General features: G+C 42.2%; 1 protein-coding gene across 2 annotated transcripts in view; it reads left to right on the top strand.

Annotated features, from left to right (window-relative positions):
* Positions 1 to 1,366: 1,366 nt before the first annotated feature.
* LOC123772437 (serine-rich adhesin for platelets) overlaps positions 1,367 to 18,480 on the top strand; it is a 54,812-nt gene continuing 37,698 nt past the window's right edge. Inside the window, exons 1-5 of one of the 2 annotated variants that reach the window (XM_045765584.2) lie at positions 1,408 to 1,904; positions 4,513 to 4,641; positions 6,757 to 6,815; positions 10,998 to 11,141; positions 15,089 to 15,315. In XM_045765584.2, the coding sequence (XP_045621540.2) occupies positions 4,534 to 4,641; positions 6,757 to 6,815; positions 10,998 to 11,141; positions 15,089 to 15,315 (538 nt within the window). In that variant the 5' untranslated portion in view covers positions 1,408 to 1,904; positions 4,513 to 4,533. Of the gene's footprint in view, positions 1,905 to 4,512; positions 4,642 to 6,756; positions 6,816 to 10,997; positions 11,142 to 15,088; positions 15,316 to 18,480 lie in introns of both variants that reach the window. The other variant, XM_069324267.1, reaches the window with a different exon arrangement.

Below are 18,480 nucleotides of genomic sequence, written 5' to 3'. Positions count from 1 at the left end.
TATAAAAATTCGTAATTTGAAAATTGATATAAGTGCAGAGAGTCAGAATTCGGCTAAAAAATCACGGTCAGGAGTCAAATTTCCGACATTTCACATATTTTGAAAACTGCAGGGGGGTTTGGGCAAAATGTGACCCATCGCCGTTTTCAGTAATTGGCATATTTTCGGTGTAAAAAGTAGCAATTTGAAAATGAAAATAGGTGCAGAGAGTCAGAATTCGGCTCAAAAATCACGCTCAGGAGTCAATTTTCCGACATTTCAGATATTTTGAGAACTGCAGGGGGGTTTGGGCAAAATATGACCCATCGCCTTTTTTAGTAATTGGCATATTTTCTGTATAAAAAGTCGTAATTTGAAAATGAAAATAGGTGCAGAGAGTCAGAATTCGGCTCAAAAATCACGCTCCAGAGTCAAATTTCGGACATTTCAGATATTTTGAAAACTGTAGGGGGCGTTTGGGCAAAATATGATCCATCGCCGTTTTCAGTAATTGGCATATTTTCGGCGTAAAAAGTCGTAATATGAAAATGAAAATAGATGCAGAGAGTCAGAATTCGGCTAAAAAATCACGCTCAGGAGTCAAATTTCCGACATTTCAGATATTTTGAGAACTGCAGGGGGGTTTGGGCAAAATATGACCCATCGCCGTTTTCAGTAATTGGCATATTTTCGGTGTAAAAATTCGTAATTTGAAAATGAAAATAGGTGCAAAGATTCAGAATTTGGCTCAAAAATCATGCTCAGGAGTCAAATTTCCGACATTTCAGATATTTTGAAAACTGCAGGGGGGTTTGGGCAAAATATGACCCATCGCCGTTTTCAGTAATTGGCATCTAGCCCAAGTGGTTAGGCCTGAGAAAGGATGTATTTTATATCCAAAAAATTATTTTTTAATACCCTTAAACATAAATTGGGTCTTTCCTTCACCTTCATATATTTACATTGATATTATATATAAAATATTGATTTTAAAAGTTATAATAATAGTAACAATAAAAAATAATAATAATAAATAATAATAATAATAATAGTAACAATAATAAAAATAATAATAATAATAATAAAAATAATAATAATAATAATAATAATAATAATAATAGTAATAATAACACTAATAATAATAATAATAATAATAATAATAATAATAATAATAATAATAATAACAACAATAATAATAACAATAATAATAATAATAATAATAATAATAATAATAATAATAATAATAACAATAATAATATTTTATAATCAGGGTCCCTCTGCAGTAGTCACCTCCGTCCAAACGTTTTCAGAAATAACTCCGCTCCACCAATCACAACGCTGCTTTTTCTCAAGCTTCCCTTCTCATTGGCCGGAGCCAGCATGCGGCGTGTGGAGTCGTCGGCGGAGTCTCAGTGTTTGTGTTGTGGCGTGATGGTGAGCCAGTGGGCGACGGGACTTGAACCCTGTGAACACCTGACGATGAACAGGGCTCGGCGGGGGTTTGAGGCGCCCTCGGGAGCTGAGTGGAGTATCTGAGTGTCACCCTTGGGAGGCCAGTGTCACCCTTGGGAGGCCAGTGTCACCCTGGGAGCCGGGTGTCACCCTCTCCACACACACACACACACTTGTCACGCTGCCCCCTCGCCTCTATCACTAACTATACGAACTCGACGTAAGAGCCGAGTGTCACCTGGGATTTAGATGTCGCCTGGGAGCCGAGTGTCACCTGGGAACTAAGTGTCTCCTGGGGAGGCTAAGTGTCGGGTGCTGCGGTAGCCGTCGTCAGCGCTACACAAGCTGACTCTTGAAGGTGTTGGGTACCACCTCCTCCCTGCTGACCTCGCGATGCTGACCTCGCGATGCTGACCTCGCGATGCTGACCTCGCGATGCTGACCCTCTCCTAACACTTGCCCAACCCATATCGGTAAGTTATTTTGGCTTGGTAAAGTCGCCATTATCTGGCAACCGGCGCCAGTGCAGGCCGATGGCAATGGCTCCTGTCCGGGACCTCGAATATGGTTTCTTCTGTTATTTAAGGAAGAGGAAGCCTCTTTAAAGCTTATGAACACCCTTCCCCCTCAGGCTAATGCCTGACCTTCTCCAGGATGTAACCCACAACAGTTTCCTAATTGTTGTGAACAGAATCTTCAGGGCAAAAGGAAGCATGTTAAAACGTTTCTGTCCTGCTACAGGACTCTTAACCGAGGAGCTTTTGGTCGTGAACTGATTGTACTGATCGCTGTGCTACACGACTGGTTGATACCTGGTTGATGGGGTTCTGGGAGGTCTTCTACTCCCCAAGTCTGGCCCGAGGCCAGGCTTGACTTGTGAGAGTTTGGTCCACTAGGCTGTTGCTTGGAGCGGCCCGCAGGCCCACATACCCACCACAGCCTGGTTGATCCGGCACTCCTTGAAGGAAACTGGTTGTTCCTGTAATATTTCTGATGCTCGCTGGGAGGACGTTGAACAACCGTGGACCTCCGATGTTCATACAGTGTTCTCTGATTGTGCCTATGGCACCTCTGCTCTTTACTGGTTCAGTCTTGCATTTTCTTCCATGTCGTTCACTCCAGTACGTTGTTATTTTACTGTGCAGATTTAGGACCTGTTCCTCCAGTATTTTCCAGACTCTTAAATTAATACTGGTATCGTGGTAAGCGTTATTGATATCTAAAGTAAAACTTATTAAAGAAATATATCATTTGTGTATTTTAGCTCTGTGCAAAGGGAGCCGGTGGCTGAGCGAACGGAATACTGTCCGCGCGATCCTGTGGTCCTGGGTTTGATCCCAGGCGCCGGCGAGAAACGATGGACAGTTTCTTTCACCCTGATGCCCCTGTTACCTAGCAGTAAATAGGTACCTGGGTGTTAGTCAGCTGTCACGGGCTGCTTCCTGAGGGTGGAGGCCTGGTCGAGGACCGGGCCGCGGGAACGCGAAAGCCCCGAAATCATCTCGAGATAACCTCAAGATGCTTCTTAAAAAAGAATTGTTTTTTTTTTATCAGTTTAATGGTTATATTCATTTTAATTTTATTTGTATTTTATTTTCACACAAATGCATAGTCCTTAAGTTGTGAGAGTATTCTGGTCGATGCCTAGAACGGTGCTTTGCGTTATGGATATTAAGTAATATGTTCAGTACAGTATATGTAGCCAGAGTAGCCAGATTACAGCACCACTGTTCATCAGTTTTGATTGGTTGCTAAGTGACATGTCTCTAAATCAATTTAAGATGTCACCAATGTATGCCAACCTTGCCTTGCTATGTTGCATATTCTCAGACCTTAACAGTTTCAAATGCATGGGGGTAGGAAGTTTGTTAATCAAATGTTATGAAAATACCACCCAAGAGTACTGACTCTCTTCTACCATGTCAAGGAATATCAGATCTTGATGTTCAGTGGTATCTAATAAATGAGCAACCAATCACTGGGGTACTTGGTGTATTCAGCAGTCGGGTAGATTATTATAGAAGTGTTGCGCGATCAATACTGACTTGTTGAGGCGACTAGGAAAATGCCTGCCTTTTGACGCTGTCAAGGGCAGGCATTGTGTATTTTCAAATGGTAATTTTTTAATGATCAAATTTTCTTTTTCCCCCTTGCCACTTCCTGGTCAGTAGGTCCCAGGAAAATACGTGTGTTTAATCCCCATTATTTTTGTGCTTACCCACCCAGCTACATGGTAGTGTTTAACTTGATTGAACAGGTGTTGTTAATGGATTAGGGGCAGCCACAGCACAGGGCTGTATGGTCTCCATCATTCCTGTGTTGGGAAAGAACTTGAAGCCTCAAGGTTGGTAGTCACTAGCTGGTGGAAAAACTACTGTACCTTACTGCAAATAAAAAGTGAATAAAATGCTTGATCATCTCATCTTGGCTTGGTCTCATCACATGAGACCAGGAGGCATGGCAGGATGTGCAGAATACCCCCGTTGAAAAGCAAAGGTGTAATAGGTACTCTGAGAGTACCTATTGTAATTATGACTTTCCTAAGTTTACTTAAATATTTTTCTCTTATCAACATCAGAGGCCCGAGACTGTTCAACATGCTTCCATTACACATAAGGGGCATAACTGGTCGACCCCCTCACAGTGTTAAAGAGAGAACTTGATAAACACCTCCAAAGGATACCTGATCAACCGGGCTATGATTCATACGTCAAGCTGTTAGCAGTTGTGTCCAACAGCCTGGTTGACCAGTCCAGCAACCAGGAGGCCTGATTGGAAATTGGACTGCGGGGATGTTGTGCCCCGAAATCATCGCAAGGTAGCTGCAAGGTGAACCATTGCATTTCCCAAAAGCCAGACCCTAGGCAGATATGTGAATGAAAATGGTTTGGTCTCAGAAGGATTTACATGGGTCAGAAACCTAGGCTTACTGCAGTGTTGTTATGTTTTAAGCTTTTCTCTGTCTATTGTCGTCTTGTGTAACTAAGCTATTATCTTGTGTGTTACTCGAGTCGTGTATTACTTTTATTTCTGTAGTAATTATGACTTATCTAAGTTAAATTGAATATTGTTTTCTTTCAGTAAAGGATTAAGTGGCTAACGATGTCTGCCTTTGAGAATTTTGGTGGAGAAAAGAACCCTGAAGATATTCAAAGGGAAGGAATTGCCTCTGATAATCAAGATTGCAACAACTGTAAAATACTCAATAAGGTTAGACTGTGTGCTGTTGATCTGTATAAAATATTTGATTATGGTATCTGTTTTTTTGGGGGAGCCCCTTATAGCTCCTTAAAGCCATCTCGCCGAGATGGCTCCCAATTACTAGGTCACATCAGCCACGGAGTTCCGTTTGGTCTACCGGGGACCAGAACCAAAACTGTGCCTCCCATCATTAAGGCACAGAGCTGCTGACATTCCGCCACCCCTCCGGAAATGCATCCAGTAAGTCTGCAAATCAATACAGGCTACTGCTGGGTTCAAAGAAGCTGAAGACTCGAAACTGGCAAATGAATTTTCCCCAAACAATGTAAACAAATGATTGAATATCTTGAAACTAGAGTGAGCTCTTTAGCACTAACCCATCCTTCTGCCGGTTGGGGGGTGCCCTAGAGCTGTAGATCTTCCCTGGCCTCCCATGCCGGTTCTGTCACAGAAGTGAACACAATTTGTAGTCTATTGTAGGGCTCCAGGGTCCTCTACAGGCTAGGTGGGTCCTGCTGCGTTTAAACTAAGTGCCAGCCATCCTTAGATCCAGCCATCCTGCTAGGGACCATTTACTTTATATATTTTAGTTAAAATCATGTGCATGTTTTATGTGCGGCTTGTGTTGTGTGTACTTGGTTCATAGAGCACTTGGAGCTGCATGTGCTCAGGGCAACCTTCTGTGTTCTCCCTAGTGCTGCCCCTGCACTGACAGTTTCCTTCTCTGGTGTGTTTAGGGGTTCACTCTTTGGAAAATTTAGAGGCCAGACCCCCTGGGTAGGGGCTTTACCTTGGGTGTGCCAGGGATCTTTTGCCCCTTTGTTGAATGTTTTGGCTGGTTGGGGTGCACTGTAGGTTCGTGCGCTTGGGTTACATACCACAAGATGATCAGCCTTTCACAGCCACATTGATTAGGCTGTGTCGGCATACTACTCTTTGGGCCTATACAGAGGCTGAACTTTGCGTGTGTGGTTTTCCTGCTAAGCAATTTGTGGCTTCAGGGGCTGTTCTGGTTTCTCTGGATCTATCCCATACGCCATTGCTGTAACCCTTGGGTTTGGGCCCCTGATAGTCTTTTGTCGACTGCTACCTTGCCGGGTTCCTCCTTGGGCTTTTTGGGGTTTGGTTCCTTTACTGTTGTTTGATGTTGTCATGCCAACTTTGGGCACCCCCTAACAGGTTCTTGGCTGACCAGTATTTAGTTAATGTCCCCAGCCCCATGATGCCTGTAATGCCTTGGATTATCTCTTGACTAGTCAACTTTTATTTGTCTTGAATGCCTATCATATTTCCTCCTCCCTGGTGAGTCCTCTTTTTCTTTTTCTGTGGGTAGTTAGCTTCAAGGAGCCACAAGAGGCTCCTCCAGAAAACCAGTGTTCAATGTTTTTTAGCCCCAGTAGCTCCCCGATTCCCTCCCCCTCCCTTCCTTCCAGGATTGTTGGTGGGTGTCTCTTCACATCTGCTCCAGAACTGGCTTGAATGGCTGGGTGGAGACCTAAAGCTTTAGGCTTCCCCCCCCCCCCCCCCATCCCAATTGGTTGGGCAGGGGAGCGGTAGTCCTAAGGAGCTTGTGTTAGTTTTGAGAGAGTTGATCGATTGTTTACATTGGGAGAGTTCATTTGTTAGGTTCAAGACTTTGGTCTATTTGAATCTACCAAGGGTCTGTATTGGTTTGCTGACTTTCTGGATGCTTTCCTGTTGAGGCAATAGAATGTCACCTGCTCTGTTACTCTGTGAGGGGACCAGGAACTGGCTTTGATCCCCATTGGGTTAAACAGAACTCTGCAGCTAATGAAACTTAGTAGTTTGGGAGTCATCTAAGTGAGACTACTTCAGGGAGCCAATGAGGTTCATCCAGAAAGGGGTACAGGTATTTCATTACATTCAATGCTGCTGTTTTTTTTTTTTTTTTTTTTTTTTTAATTGTTATAGCTTAATATTTGTTAATGAAAACATTATATTTAATAATAATTTTTAGCCCTCGTATGTTGAGGAATTGGAAACTGCACAGAAACATCTCTACAGATTTTAACAAAACTTGAAAGGTGATTTATTTACGTGTGTGTAAACTACTTTGTGTGTGTGTACTGTATTGTATAATAATGAATTTTCATTGGCTTGCAGAAGCTCAGTGCGAGCCGGGATTGGAACAAGTTCTATCAGCAAAAACTTGAAAATACAGAGTAAGTATCATCTTGATAAATCGAATTGTATACAAGGGGAATTGCTAACAGGGCTAAACTATTGTTTGGAAAATATTTATTTTATAAAATATCTGGCAATCCATTAAAATTGTGTAGATAGAGTACAAAAAATAATACATTGTGGAAGGGTACTTGCCCAGGGTCAAGATTTGGCTGTACATGTGATTAAGAAGAATGATGTTAAGGTGAGTATGACAGAATTAAATTGGGAAGAGGTATTTTAGGGACATTATGACTTGAGCAGACAAGTTGAGATGAGATGCTGAGGCATCTAGGGATGCTTGGAAGAGAAACACAAGAGTGTTCAATGCTAGGTCTGTTGGCAACCCTTTGCAAAAACACGCCTTGAATATAATGGTTTCATGCTTGTTGTGGCTCGCAAGAAAAGGACATTTCATTACATTTAATGTTTGATTTTTGGTCAAAATTTGCTTAATATTGTTGGGCAAATACAGTAAAGAATGAATATGTCTAGGAAGGATGTGGATCGAAAATATTGGTAAACTGCAAGATTATGAAGTGTGCAGTTAGATGGGTTGGTCATATTAACTCTTGGACGGTGGCTGTGGAAAATGGTCATATCCTTCTATGTGCAAAAAAAAAAAAAATCATTCGATATAAAAATAATTTGTAAGCAAAATATATGAAAAATATTAAAATAAGTCAATATTTGGGGAAAGGTGCTTTGAAAAGTTGCATGGTGGCTGTGTCTGGCACCTGTCAATGCCACATGCTTGACTTGGCTGACACTTCCTGTGTTATCTTCTCAGGTTTCACTGATTGTTTATCACTTGTTTCTCTTTATTTACAAGAGTGTGTGTTGAATAACTTGATAAATCGCATAACTCGCATAACACATGTTTCAGTTGATGATTGGTTTACCTGGTAATCTCCTTTACAACCAGTATAAGAGTAGTGAATATTATGAACATAATATTCAATGGTGTTGAGCTCTGCACAATGACATAAGGCCTAATTGGCACCATATGGGCGAGAGTATAGATTGAAACATAGGTGTACCAATTTGGCACCCACAGATGATAGTCATATGACAATAATTGCATTCACCTAGTACATCAACATTAGACCTATTTTATCCTTATTTACATCATGCATGTAAAATCCAGACAATAATTTAGATTGTCATATGACGATAACTGCATTAACCTGGGAATCAACATATGACGGTGCCCACTGTCTAAAGGTTAAATAAATGTATATCTGGTGAAGTGTGTGTGAGTAAGTGAATTTAAGGATAAAAAGGAGTAAATCAGGCCCCAAAAAAATGGGTAGATGTTTTGTGTAGGTAAGGATGGAGTGCAGGTGTATAACATATAGGATGTGGTAAAAGAATAAGGCCAGGTGACAGCAGTTTTGATGGGAATAAGCACATTATTTTTTTTGTTTATATACTGTGTAAGAAATTTAGATCAATTAGTGCACCTAATCTCGTGAAGCGATTGGGTGCTAGCATGGGTGATTTGTTGGAATGATGGTGCTTGTTCGCTGATAGGCAGTGTGTGGAATATGGGTAAGTAACTTGTTAATTGTAATATATAAACCTGCTTTTCTTGTATTGCTGCTCTTTTTTCATTGTCTGGTCTTTCTATACTATGAAAGTAGGAAGTGGGTTAGGCTGATCATCAGAAAGTTCTAATATTAAATGTAGTTAAAGTATAACTTTCTAGTATGATTAGTATATTTTTAGTTTTTTCTGTGGGAAGCCCCTGTTGGCTCCCTGAAGCCACCACACTGATTAACTGCCATACTACTAGGTGTCATCAGTCGCAGAGTTCTATTGGCCTACTGAGGAGGCCAGAATCTGGCCTCCTCAGAGAGACACAGGGAGCGATGGCCTATGAATACTTCAAATGTAAAGTTTATCATCTTAGCCACCATCCAAGGAAAGTCACCCAGTAAGATTGACAACTCAAAACAGATTACTGCATGGTTAAAATGAAACTGCAGTGTCATAATTACCAAAAGCACTCCCACACAATGAAAACAAAATTTTGTGACTAGTTTGCCCCCACCTCCTTCCCCACGCCAGGGGAGGAGGGAGCCAGCCTGGGTCAGCCGGGCTGTTCACAGTTCAGTTTTATAATGTCATTTATCTGTTTCCCCTGGTCCGGCTGTTACTCGGTGCTAGCGGGGCTCGAGTCTTGCAAGGGAAGAGCGATTCTTCTGGCTCCTTGGTGGCCAGCCCAGCTTTGATTTCAGGCCCTGCTTTGTCGGGCGTCTTTCCGCAGCTCCGCCTCTTTCAAGAGGTTGGGCGGGTGATGTACCATACTTGTTTGACCTTCTCTTTTGCTTTGTGCATCTGCACTTTTTTTATGCGTGTTTATTGCCATTTGTATGATGATCAGGTGGGTGGTTTGGTGGTGTCCCGCCTACGGTCTTCTTGGCGACAGTATGAAGTTTCTTGGTCTTTTGACAATTTTCTTTCCTTTGTCATTGTTCTTCCATCTCGAACCGGGTTGTTTTATCCTTTCTTTCCTGCCTGTTCCTCGATCAGCGTCTTGTGCTAAATACTGTAGTGTCGCTTCTTATCATGTGCCGTTGGTGGAGCTGCTTTAGCTTGTGTTCAGAGTTGACATTTCTTCCGCCTCGATTTGTAAGCTTTCTTGTGCTTTTTCACCTCCAGCCTGTTTGTGCCACCTGAGCCTGCCTGGTCTTTGGCCCAGGTTCTTTATTTTCTCTCCAGCTCGTTTTACGGTGGCCCCATCGGTCCAGGATTGTTATTTGGAAGGCAGTATTTTTGCTTGCCTTGGCCTCAGGTTATCAGGTGGGCGAGCTTCATGCTGTCCTCTGGTGCCTGGGTGTTTTGTTCTTATGGTGGTCATTTTGTTAGGTTGCAGCTGGCTCATTTTTTTTTCTGGCTAAGAATGTGTCGGCAGGCTTCAGGAGGGGTCCTTTAGTTGTGGATTCTCAGTTGGTTTGGCTGCGGGTGCAACATGTGCTTTGTCCAGTAGCAACTTAACATCGCTAACTTCGGCCACCGGATCTGTTTCGGTGAACTCGTTGTGGGTTGATCCAGTTTCCTCTTTCAGGGCTTGTATTTCTCAGGTTGTCCGCAGTGTTATTAAAGCTAGCCAGCCTGCAGTCTACCCTTGTGCTCATGATGTCTGTAAGTATGCTGCTCTGTCGGCCGTGTAATGTTTTGGCCCAAAATTCGGGCGTGCAGGTTTTGGAGGTCTGTTTTGGCTGCCAGGTATCTTGTTAATATCACTGGTCCTCTGCGGCCATGTGTTGCATTGGTTCGTGTGTTGCAGAGATCGGTCACTTCTTTGCCTCGATACCTATGGTGCTGCCATCTCCCTGGTGAATGACCCTTTTTGTTCTTCTCTGTAGGTAGTTAGCTTCAGGGAGCTGATGGGCCCCATAGAAAATCAGTGTTGATTGTAATGAAATTACAGTTACTGGGTGAGCCCCGAAGGCTCCCTGATGCCCTCCCTTCCCCCAGATCATCAGCCGATTTTATCATTATAGAACTGGACTGTGAGCGGCCCGGATGACCCAGGCCGGCTTCCTCCTCCTGCAATTTTGAGGCTGGGGTTTCATTTTAATCATGCAGTAGTCAGTTTTGATGCTCCTATATCCGACCTTGAAAAAATGGTGGCGAGGATGATAAACTTTAAATGTAATTTGGAGGTCTAACAGTTTATAGGCCATCGCTGCGTGTACTTCTGAGGGTGGGGGGGTGGGGGCCCAGGTTCTGGCTCATGGTCCCCAGTAGGCCAATAGAACTCTACAACTGATGACGCCTAGTAGTATGGTACTGTGTGATAGCTTCAGAGAACCTCTGGGGTTCATCCAGAAAGTGGCGTTTCATTATTCAACTTTTTTTTTTTTTTTTTATATATACCATACTGTACATGTTTTGCCTATATATGACTCATTGCTCTAATGTTAACCACACATTATTTCACCAATATATATATATATATATATATATATCCTCATGTAAATTGTAAGCTTGATGTTATTCAATTTATGCCCAAAAAATGTATGATTTTTGACTGGTGTACACCTGTTTAGTCCACCCACTAGTTGAGTGACTGGACTCAAGACTCTAGAAATGAAGTTTCTTGTTTGATTTCAAATAATAAGGTTACATGACGAGAGAGAGAGTTCTAGTTAACGATGATTTTTTGTTACCAGCAAATTTCTACATATTGTTGCTGACTATGAAAGAGAAAGGCAGCATAATGTGGAACTACAGCTGGCATATGATCAGCGGAGTCGGGAGACTTCCTACCTTCGAGATTCGATGGCTAACTTGCTACTTGAAGTGGAGCCACTTAGGTAAGCTATCTACCAGTTACTGTGTCCGCTACGGGTCTCCTAAGTTCACAGTGATGTTAGTTTGATAAACTATAACGATACTGTTGATTTATTTATGTTATGTAACTAGGTTACCAGTGCTGTAAATTGCCTAGCTAAACAAATATTATGCCTCTATAACCTTTTCTACTACTGCTCACAGGAGGGGGTATAGGGTGCATAATAAAGTATACTAAACTGCTACTAGAGCAAGTATATAGCAGACCATAGTATAAGAACACTGCAGTAGGCTTACAGGGGCAGCTCATACTCAACACATTGGGATAAAAAGTTTCTGCACCCTCCAACCCTGTCTCGGTGATCCTTGCACTGTACTCTGTTCTGCTTCCAGTGTTGTCACACATTAATCACAGACCTTCAAGTGGCCACTGTTGCTGATGGTGGCGTAGTGGTGATACACTTGTCACATGTACCTCACAAGTGATTTGGTCTGGGTTCAAATCCTGACCTGGGAATATTGACTTGGCACCAATCTGTATCTGTTAGCTTCTGCTCACCCAGCTGTAATTGGGTACTGGGTTTGTAACCGATTGGTGGGTCGTGTTCCAGAGAAAATTAGGAGGGCAAGGCTTACTGTGGGAAGAGGAAAGCTCTCTGCCTGCTTCCAGGGGTCAGAAGTCGTGTGCTGCTGTAACGGACCTGTGTATTCTTCACTATGTCAAATACCTCCTATGTTGCTATTGCATTCTGTTACATTGTTACTCAAAACAACTAGTGACTCTTGGTCACTTTACAAACTCAATTACTTAAAGAGCAATAGTAAGGGCTGTTTATGTCGAGACTAATTCCAATCCCACTGCTCTTTTTACTTGCAGTGGATGACAGGCAACAACACACACATGGTGTTTGTCATTATATTTGTTTTATTTAGTAATAAGATTGAGCCTGAAGAACATTGAACAAGATCATTGCCATAATATAGATTTTAGTTAGTCTAATTGGTCCCAAGGTCATTAGCAAATTATTGCTAATGGTTTGCAATTTTTTCCTGAAGGACTTTTCATATAAACTTTACCAAGAGTCAAGTTATTAAAATGCAGGATTTTACCATAGATATGTCCTGTAATATAGTTTTTCTTATCTTGAACACTACTTTTCTTGGGGGAGCCCCAGTGGCTTCCTGAAGCTTTGACGGCTCCCAACTACTAGGTCACATCATCCCTGGAGTTCTGTTTGGCCTACCGAGAACCATTGCCAGAATCTGGCCTCCTCCCCTCAGAGGCGCAGAGAGCAAGTGACACTTTGCTACCACACTTGGAAAGCTATAGAAAGTCGGTGAATCAATACAGATCAGTGTTGGGTTCCAAAAGACCGAAGTCTCTCGACTGCCAAATGAACCCCCCAACAATGTAAACAAACGATTAAATTTCTCTAAAGAAGTGCATGCTCGGTAGGACTACCCCCATACTGCATGGGGGAAAGGGGGCTAGAGCCACCAGTGCCCACTGGACTACGAGGTCAGTTCTGTTGCTGATGCAAATAGTAGTAGACATCGCTGTAGGGTTCCTGGGTCATCAGCAAGCTGTGGCGGGTCCTACTGCTTCTCCGGTTAAGTGCTAACCATCCTTAGACTTAGACCTGCAGGGGACTATTTGCTTCATATTGTTTTAATTTTAGTTTTGCTTCTCGAGCATGTTTTTATCTGGTTTTGTGTTACATGGATGTGACTTATTGTGTGCTTGAGGCTGCATGTGCACAGGGTTCCATTCTGTGTTCTTTCTAATGCTGCCCCTGCATTGACTGTTTTCTGTTGTGTTCGCTCGCTCTTTTACTGGTCTCTCCAGTAGGGTAGGGCCTTGTCTTGAGTGAGTCAAGGGTCTTATTGCCCCCTCTGTCTATGCCCTGGGTTGGCAGCAAGCATTGACAGGATGCGGTGCACTGATGGTTTGTGCATGTGCCCACACAGCATGCCAAGGTCATCCTTCGCTGCTGCGTAGCCCAGGCTGTGTCGACTATATTTTATACTGGGTAAGTGTCCCTAGTGCCAGGATACTGTGCTTGGTTTGTCCTTCAGGCCCTCAGAATCTCATACAGGTACATTGTGGCCTATGGATATCCCCTTCGAACCAGGTCTTGTATGAATTTGAGGGCTATTCATTGTCCATGCCAAGAAATGATTATTGGGTCTGTGACTCCTATGACTCTGACCCTTGTGGAGTTTACTCTCCTCATGTGCTCTTCTATCAGACCCATCTGATTAATTATAAGCTTATCAGGCAGCTTCCACTTTATTTCCATTTATTGGAGGCAGGGTTCTGGATGATTTTCCAGGACCTCCAGGATGATTATTGGTATGTCCCTATCTATTCAGGGTTCACGGTTCTTTTTTTGGTCTTTTTTTTGACTGGCATCTTGTGCTGATTACTGATGCCTCTTATCATTTGGTGCTGGTGGAGCTGGTGCTGCTTGCATTCAGCATAAATACTTCCTTAGTGCTGTTTTGGAAGCAATTGTTTCACCTTTGGCCTGTTTATGCATGGCCTAAACCTGCTTAGTCCTTGGACTAAGCAGGTTTAGGCCACGCAGGACTAAGGGTGTTCTACCCTTCTCAGTTCTTCTCAGTTTATGGTGTCAGAGCCGGTTGGCTGAGCGGACAGCACACTGGACTTGTGATCCTGTGGTCCCGGGTTTGATTCCAGGCGCCGGCGAGAAACAATGGGCAGAGTTTCTTTCACCCTATGCCCCTGTTACCTAGCAGTAAAATAGGTACCTGGGTGTTAGTCAGCTGTCACAGGCGGCTTCCTGGGGGTGGAGGCCTGGTCAAGGACCGGGCCGCGGGGTCACTAAAGCCCCGAAATCATCTCAAGATAACCTCCCCCTTCAAGGGGCCACAAGGGGCTTCCTCCAGAAACCCACCATTGAGTAACGAATTGTTTTTGGGTGGCTCCCTGATTCTCCCTGCCCTTACAGGTTGTCGGTTGGGGTGGTTTTATATGCACATCTGCTCCAGAACTGGCTTCGTATCCCAGTGGGTACATAGATATTCGATCATTTGCTTACATTGTTGGGGAGTTTGTTTGGCAGTTTTGAGGTTTTGGTCTCTTGGAATTCAGCAGTGGTCTGTATTGGTTCCCTGGCTTTCTGAATGCTCTCCCAGTGGGGTGGCATAGTGTCACTTGCTCTCTGCTTCTCTGAGGGGACCAGATTCTGGCTCAGGTTTTAGTCCCCAGTAGATTAAACAAAACTCTGCGACTGATGTGACCTAGTAGTTGGGAGCTACTATCTCTGCTTCAGGAAACCACCAGAGCTCGTCCAGAAAGTTGCATTTCATTACATTTGATGCTGGGTTTTCACAATTATGTTTGGATTAGGATGGCATATAAGAGTACAGTAATTTGATTTCAAGATACCACATCCTGAAAACTAAAGTGGTTAAAAACTCCTTGAGGAAATCACTACAGTTCAGAATATATATTGTGGACATATGGTGACATAACTTAGTTAAGGGTGCCATTTAGCAGTGCAGAACAGAGTTGTAATTATGCCTTGTTTCCAGAGTGAATCTAGGAAACAAAGTGGTCTTTTATTATTAGCACTTGGGATTTTAATAAGGACATTTGCATTTAATATTTAATTAAATGTCAAGTTGAGTATTATGGAAGGCGTAACTACAGTATACAAAATCTTAGGATTAACTCGGTAGTGCTGTTGACTTCCATCCTCGTTGACTGGGTTGACAACTGGAAGGGACAGTTGTGGACCACACCACAGGGGTGGTGGAGCATTGGACATCCTTCTTGGTGAAATTATATGATTTGTCTCGAGGGCTGGCAAGGTGGTGACTTTGCTATTGTCTGTGGTATACAGGGTTGCTATTCTACAAGGTTTTGGAAGATATCTGACCTTTAAATTTACCTAGTGTCTCAACAAGTGTATCATTCAGACTGTTCTTATCCTGTTATCAATAGAGAGAAATTGCGCAAAATGGAGAAACAACTGGTGGATGAGAAGCAAAAAAGGGAGAATGCCGAGAATCACGAACACAATCTATCCTTCACCATTGAGCAGCAGAAGCATCAGATCTCATCCCTGAAGGAGAAGGTTGATACCAATCTCATTGAAATTCTTGAGAAGAAACTGGCTACAGCACGTAGCGAGATTAAGAGGTTGAAAAATTCTGTTGATGACAAGGCATGTAAGTAAGGAGAAAAGTAATTTTATACACATGTACTGTAATCACTAAAGCACATGATCTTCGATTATGCATAATAACTAGTGGAAATTATTAGTTTTGGTTCCAAGTATTTTGTTAGAAGGCAGCATTATCGGGGAGTAAAGTTGCAACGTAGCAAATGTTCTCGGGTTTGTTATTACGGATTCCTAGTAGAGATACCATATGCTTCTCTAAAAGTTTTTTTTTAATATGTATTATCCTTGTGATATCTTGAGAATGCCATCGTATATCGGCTTAGAATTAGAATATGTTCTAATAAGAATTAGAATATGAATTAGAATTAGAATGTTCCAATCTGCAATATTACAAGATTCATTTAGGAGTTAATGTCGTTAAGCACCGGTATGCCAAATTTATAAACACAATTGAGGGATGTTGGAGTAATGTGAGTTGAGAACAGATCAATGTGGACTAGGGCCAACACTGTGCAGTAATTTGAACCACATTCTCGGGAGTATGCTGGGCTTTTATCAGCATTGCATTTTAAAGCCTTTTTGAGTTGAGTATATATCACTGCACATCCCAAGCATTTTGGACTTAATTATGCTCTGAATTTGTGGGTGGTAAGTGGGGCAGCATTAAATATTAATGTTAAAATAACTTTCGAGTAAAGAGTACAGTAGTCTAAACAAACTGTCAGGCTGGACAGGCTGTCAGGCTGGACAGGCTATGGAGGGACCGGGTGGTGTATGGTCAGTGAAATGTATAAAGGGAAAAACTGGAATGAGTGATGCAGATATGAAAACTTTTGAGGCGAGCAGGAGATGAGTTGATGTTATAATGAAAGGGGACTCCCCTTCCAAAAACTACCACCACATCACCTCCCCTCCCTCCTCACCGTCTTTAATACGCCAACAAGAGTCCTCAGTAAAGGTAAAGTGAAGTTAAATGTGCATTTATTTTATTTGTTTATATTTATTCCTGATTGGTTTGTGTAGGGAAATGTATGGGTAATATTCTGTATAAAATGTATTTTAAACTTAATATTTTTGGGGGTGTGGAATGGATCAATTCAATTTACATTACTTTTCATGGGAAAATTTGATTCGGTGTACAAATATTCGGGTTAAGATACATTTTTTGGAACAGATTAGATTCGACACTGAGGTTCCACTGTATATGTTCCATTATTTACAATTAGTAACTAGCCCTCCAGGGTAAAATTAGAAAATATTTGATTAAGCAACACCTGCACCTCCTCTAACTCTGTCTCCTACTCATGACCAATGCGCCCCCGACCCGTCCCAGGCTAGGGTTAACGTGTGCCAGTCCTGTTCATCTCTTGGTTCACCAAGGACCTGTAAGACCTGCCACTTTTCCAACAACACGACTCTCCCACACTCCCTACATGGCTATGCCCACACACTAACGTCAAAATGCAGGCACTCGCATGTCGATACCCACATGACAACACCCACATCCACTCCAGACACCCATGGCATACATTCCTCTCTTTTTTTCTGCCCATCCTTCTCTTCTTGTCCCTTCATAGTGATAGAGGCAGTGAGGGAGAGAGTAAATACTAGAAAAAAGTTAAACCAAGTGGATAGAACACCTGGAGAGTAATGACATAATAAGACTATATTTTTGAACAGGAAGGTCCTGTGTAATAAATCTTCTTAGTTTTTATGATAGCCAGAGATTCTACAGGAAAGAGATGGTTGGATTGACTGTGTCTATCTGGACCTAAAAATGTTTTTGATAGTCCCATATGAGAGGTTGTTTTGGAAACTGGAACATGCTGGAGGGGTGACAGGGAGACTGGTGACAAATTTTCTGACAGAAAGATGAGGTCGGTAAAAAGAGGCAGTGTATCTGACAGGAGTGTTACTAGCAGAGTACCACAGGGTTCAGTTCTTGCACCAGTAATGTTTGTCTAATAAACAATATCAGAAGGAATACTGAACTATATGAACATGTTTGCTAATGATACTAAGCTACTAGGGAAGATAGGAGACACAGATGATTGTAATGCCTTCAAATTGGCCTAGATAAAAGTTCTTGGAGCACATATGGCAAATGGAATTCAATGTGAATAAATGCCATGTTATGGAATAGGTGAAAATAGATCACACACAACTTAGATTATGTGGAAAGGAATTAAAGAACTCTAACAAAGAAAGAGATCTAAGGGTGGTTTTGGATAGTAGACTGTCACCAGAGGAATAGTCGTGGAAGAATTCTAAAGAAACCATTTGTGACTTTTGTGAGATCAAAATTGAAATATTCAGCAGTCGTATGGTGCCTATATCTCGAAAAACACATCTATAAACTAGAAAAGGTGCAAAGGCATTCTACTAAATGGCTTCCAAAACTGAAAAACAAGAGTTACGAAGTGAGGCTAGGGGTGTTAAACATGCCAAAATTAGAAAATAGTAGAAAGAGGTGATATGATCACCACTTACAAAATAACAAGACTTGATCAAATTGACAAAGAGGAATTCCTGAAGCCAGCAACTTCATGAACAAGAGGACACAGATTCAAGCTGAGGAAACAATACATGATAATAACTGCTCTTCAAGGTTTATGAGGAATGCTTTCCCCAGGTCCAGCTGGTCTATAGTGCTGCTGGTATGGGATGTCATATGCAACTCATGGATTGTAAAATAAAGTTCTCCCACTACATGTACTGTAATTATATATATACTGTATATATAAATGTTTGTGTGTGTGCTAATGTATGTACAAATGTGGGGTTTAGCAGAGTAAGGTGAGTTTGTTATATTTTCTTAAATTTTATTAGTGTATTTATTTTGTTAACAGTATTATGGCACCTTTTAGCATATTCCTGTTCTGATAATACAGTATGTGAATGTCAGGGAGTCTGTACCCCATAGCTTAGATACCCCTAATCTATGTATGTTTACTGCGAGGTACCCCTCGGTAGCCTTCTGAACTTACCTCTGGTACCACCAAGCCTTGGCTAATCACACCAGGCTTCTGTGACTCGTCTATCACTGGCTGGCAGCCAGGACCAGAATTTGGCTATCTTATGAGGTAAAGAGCAGCTTGAGTTTTAGATGGACCCAAAACCGAGGAAACCCACACAAGAGCATTGGCACAACAACAAAGTGACTGCATGAAGGATGTTGGGCACTCCTAGGTAAAACAGAGCCAATGATTGA

Source organism: Procambarus clarkii, chromosome 14, assembly GCF_040958095.1.
Source record: "Procambarus clarkii isolate CNS0578487 chromosome 14, FALCON_Pclarkii_2.0, whole genome shotgun sequence".
NCBI lineage: Eukaryota > Metazoa > Arthropoda > Malacostraca > Decapoda > Cambaridae > Procambarus > Procambarus clarkii.
Note: the sequence above shows the minus strand (reverse complement) of the source record. Positions and strands in the feature narration are given on the sequence as shown.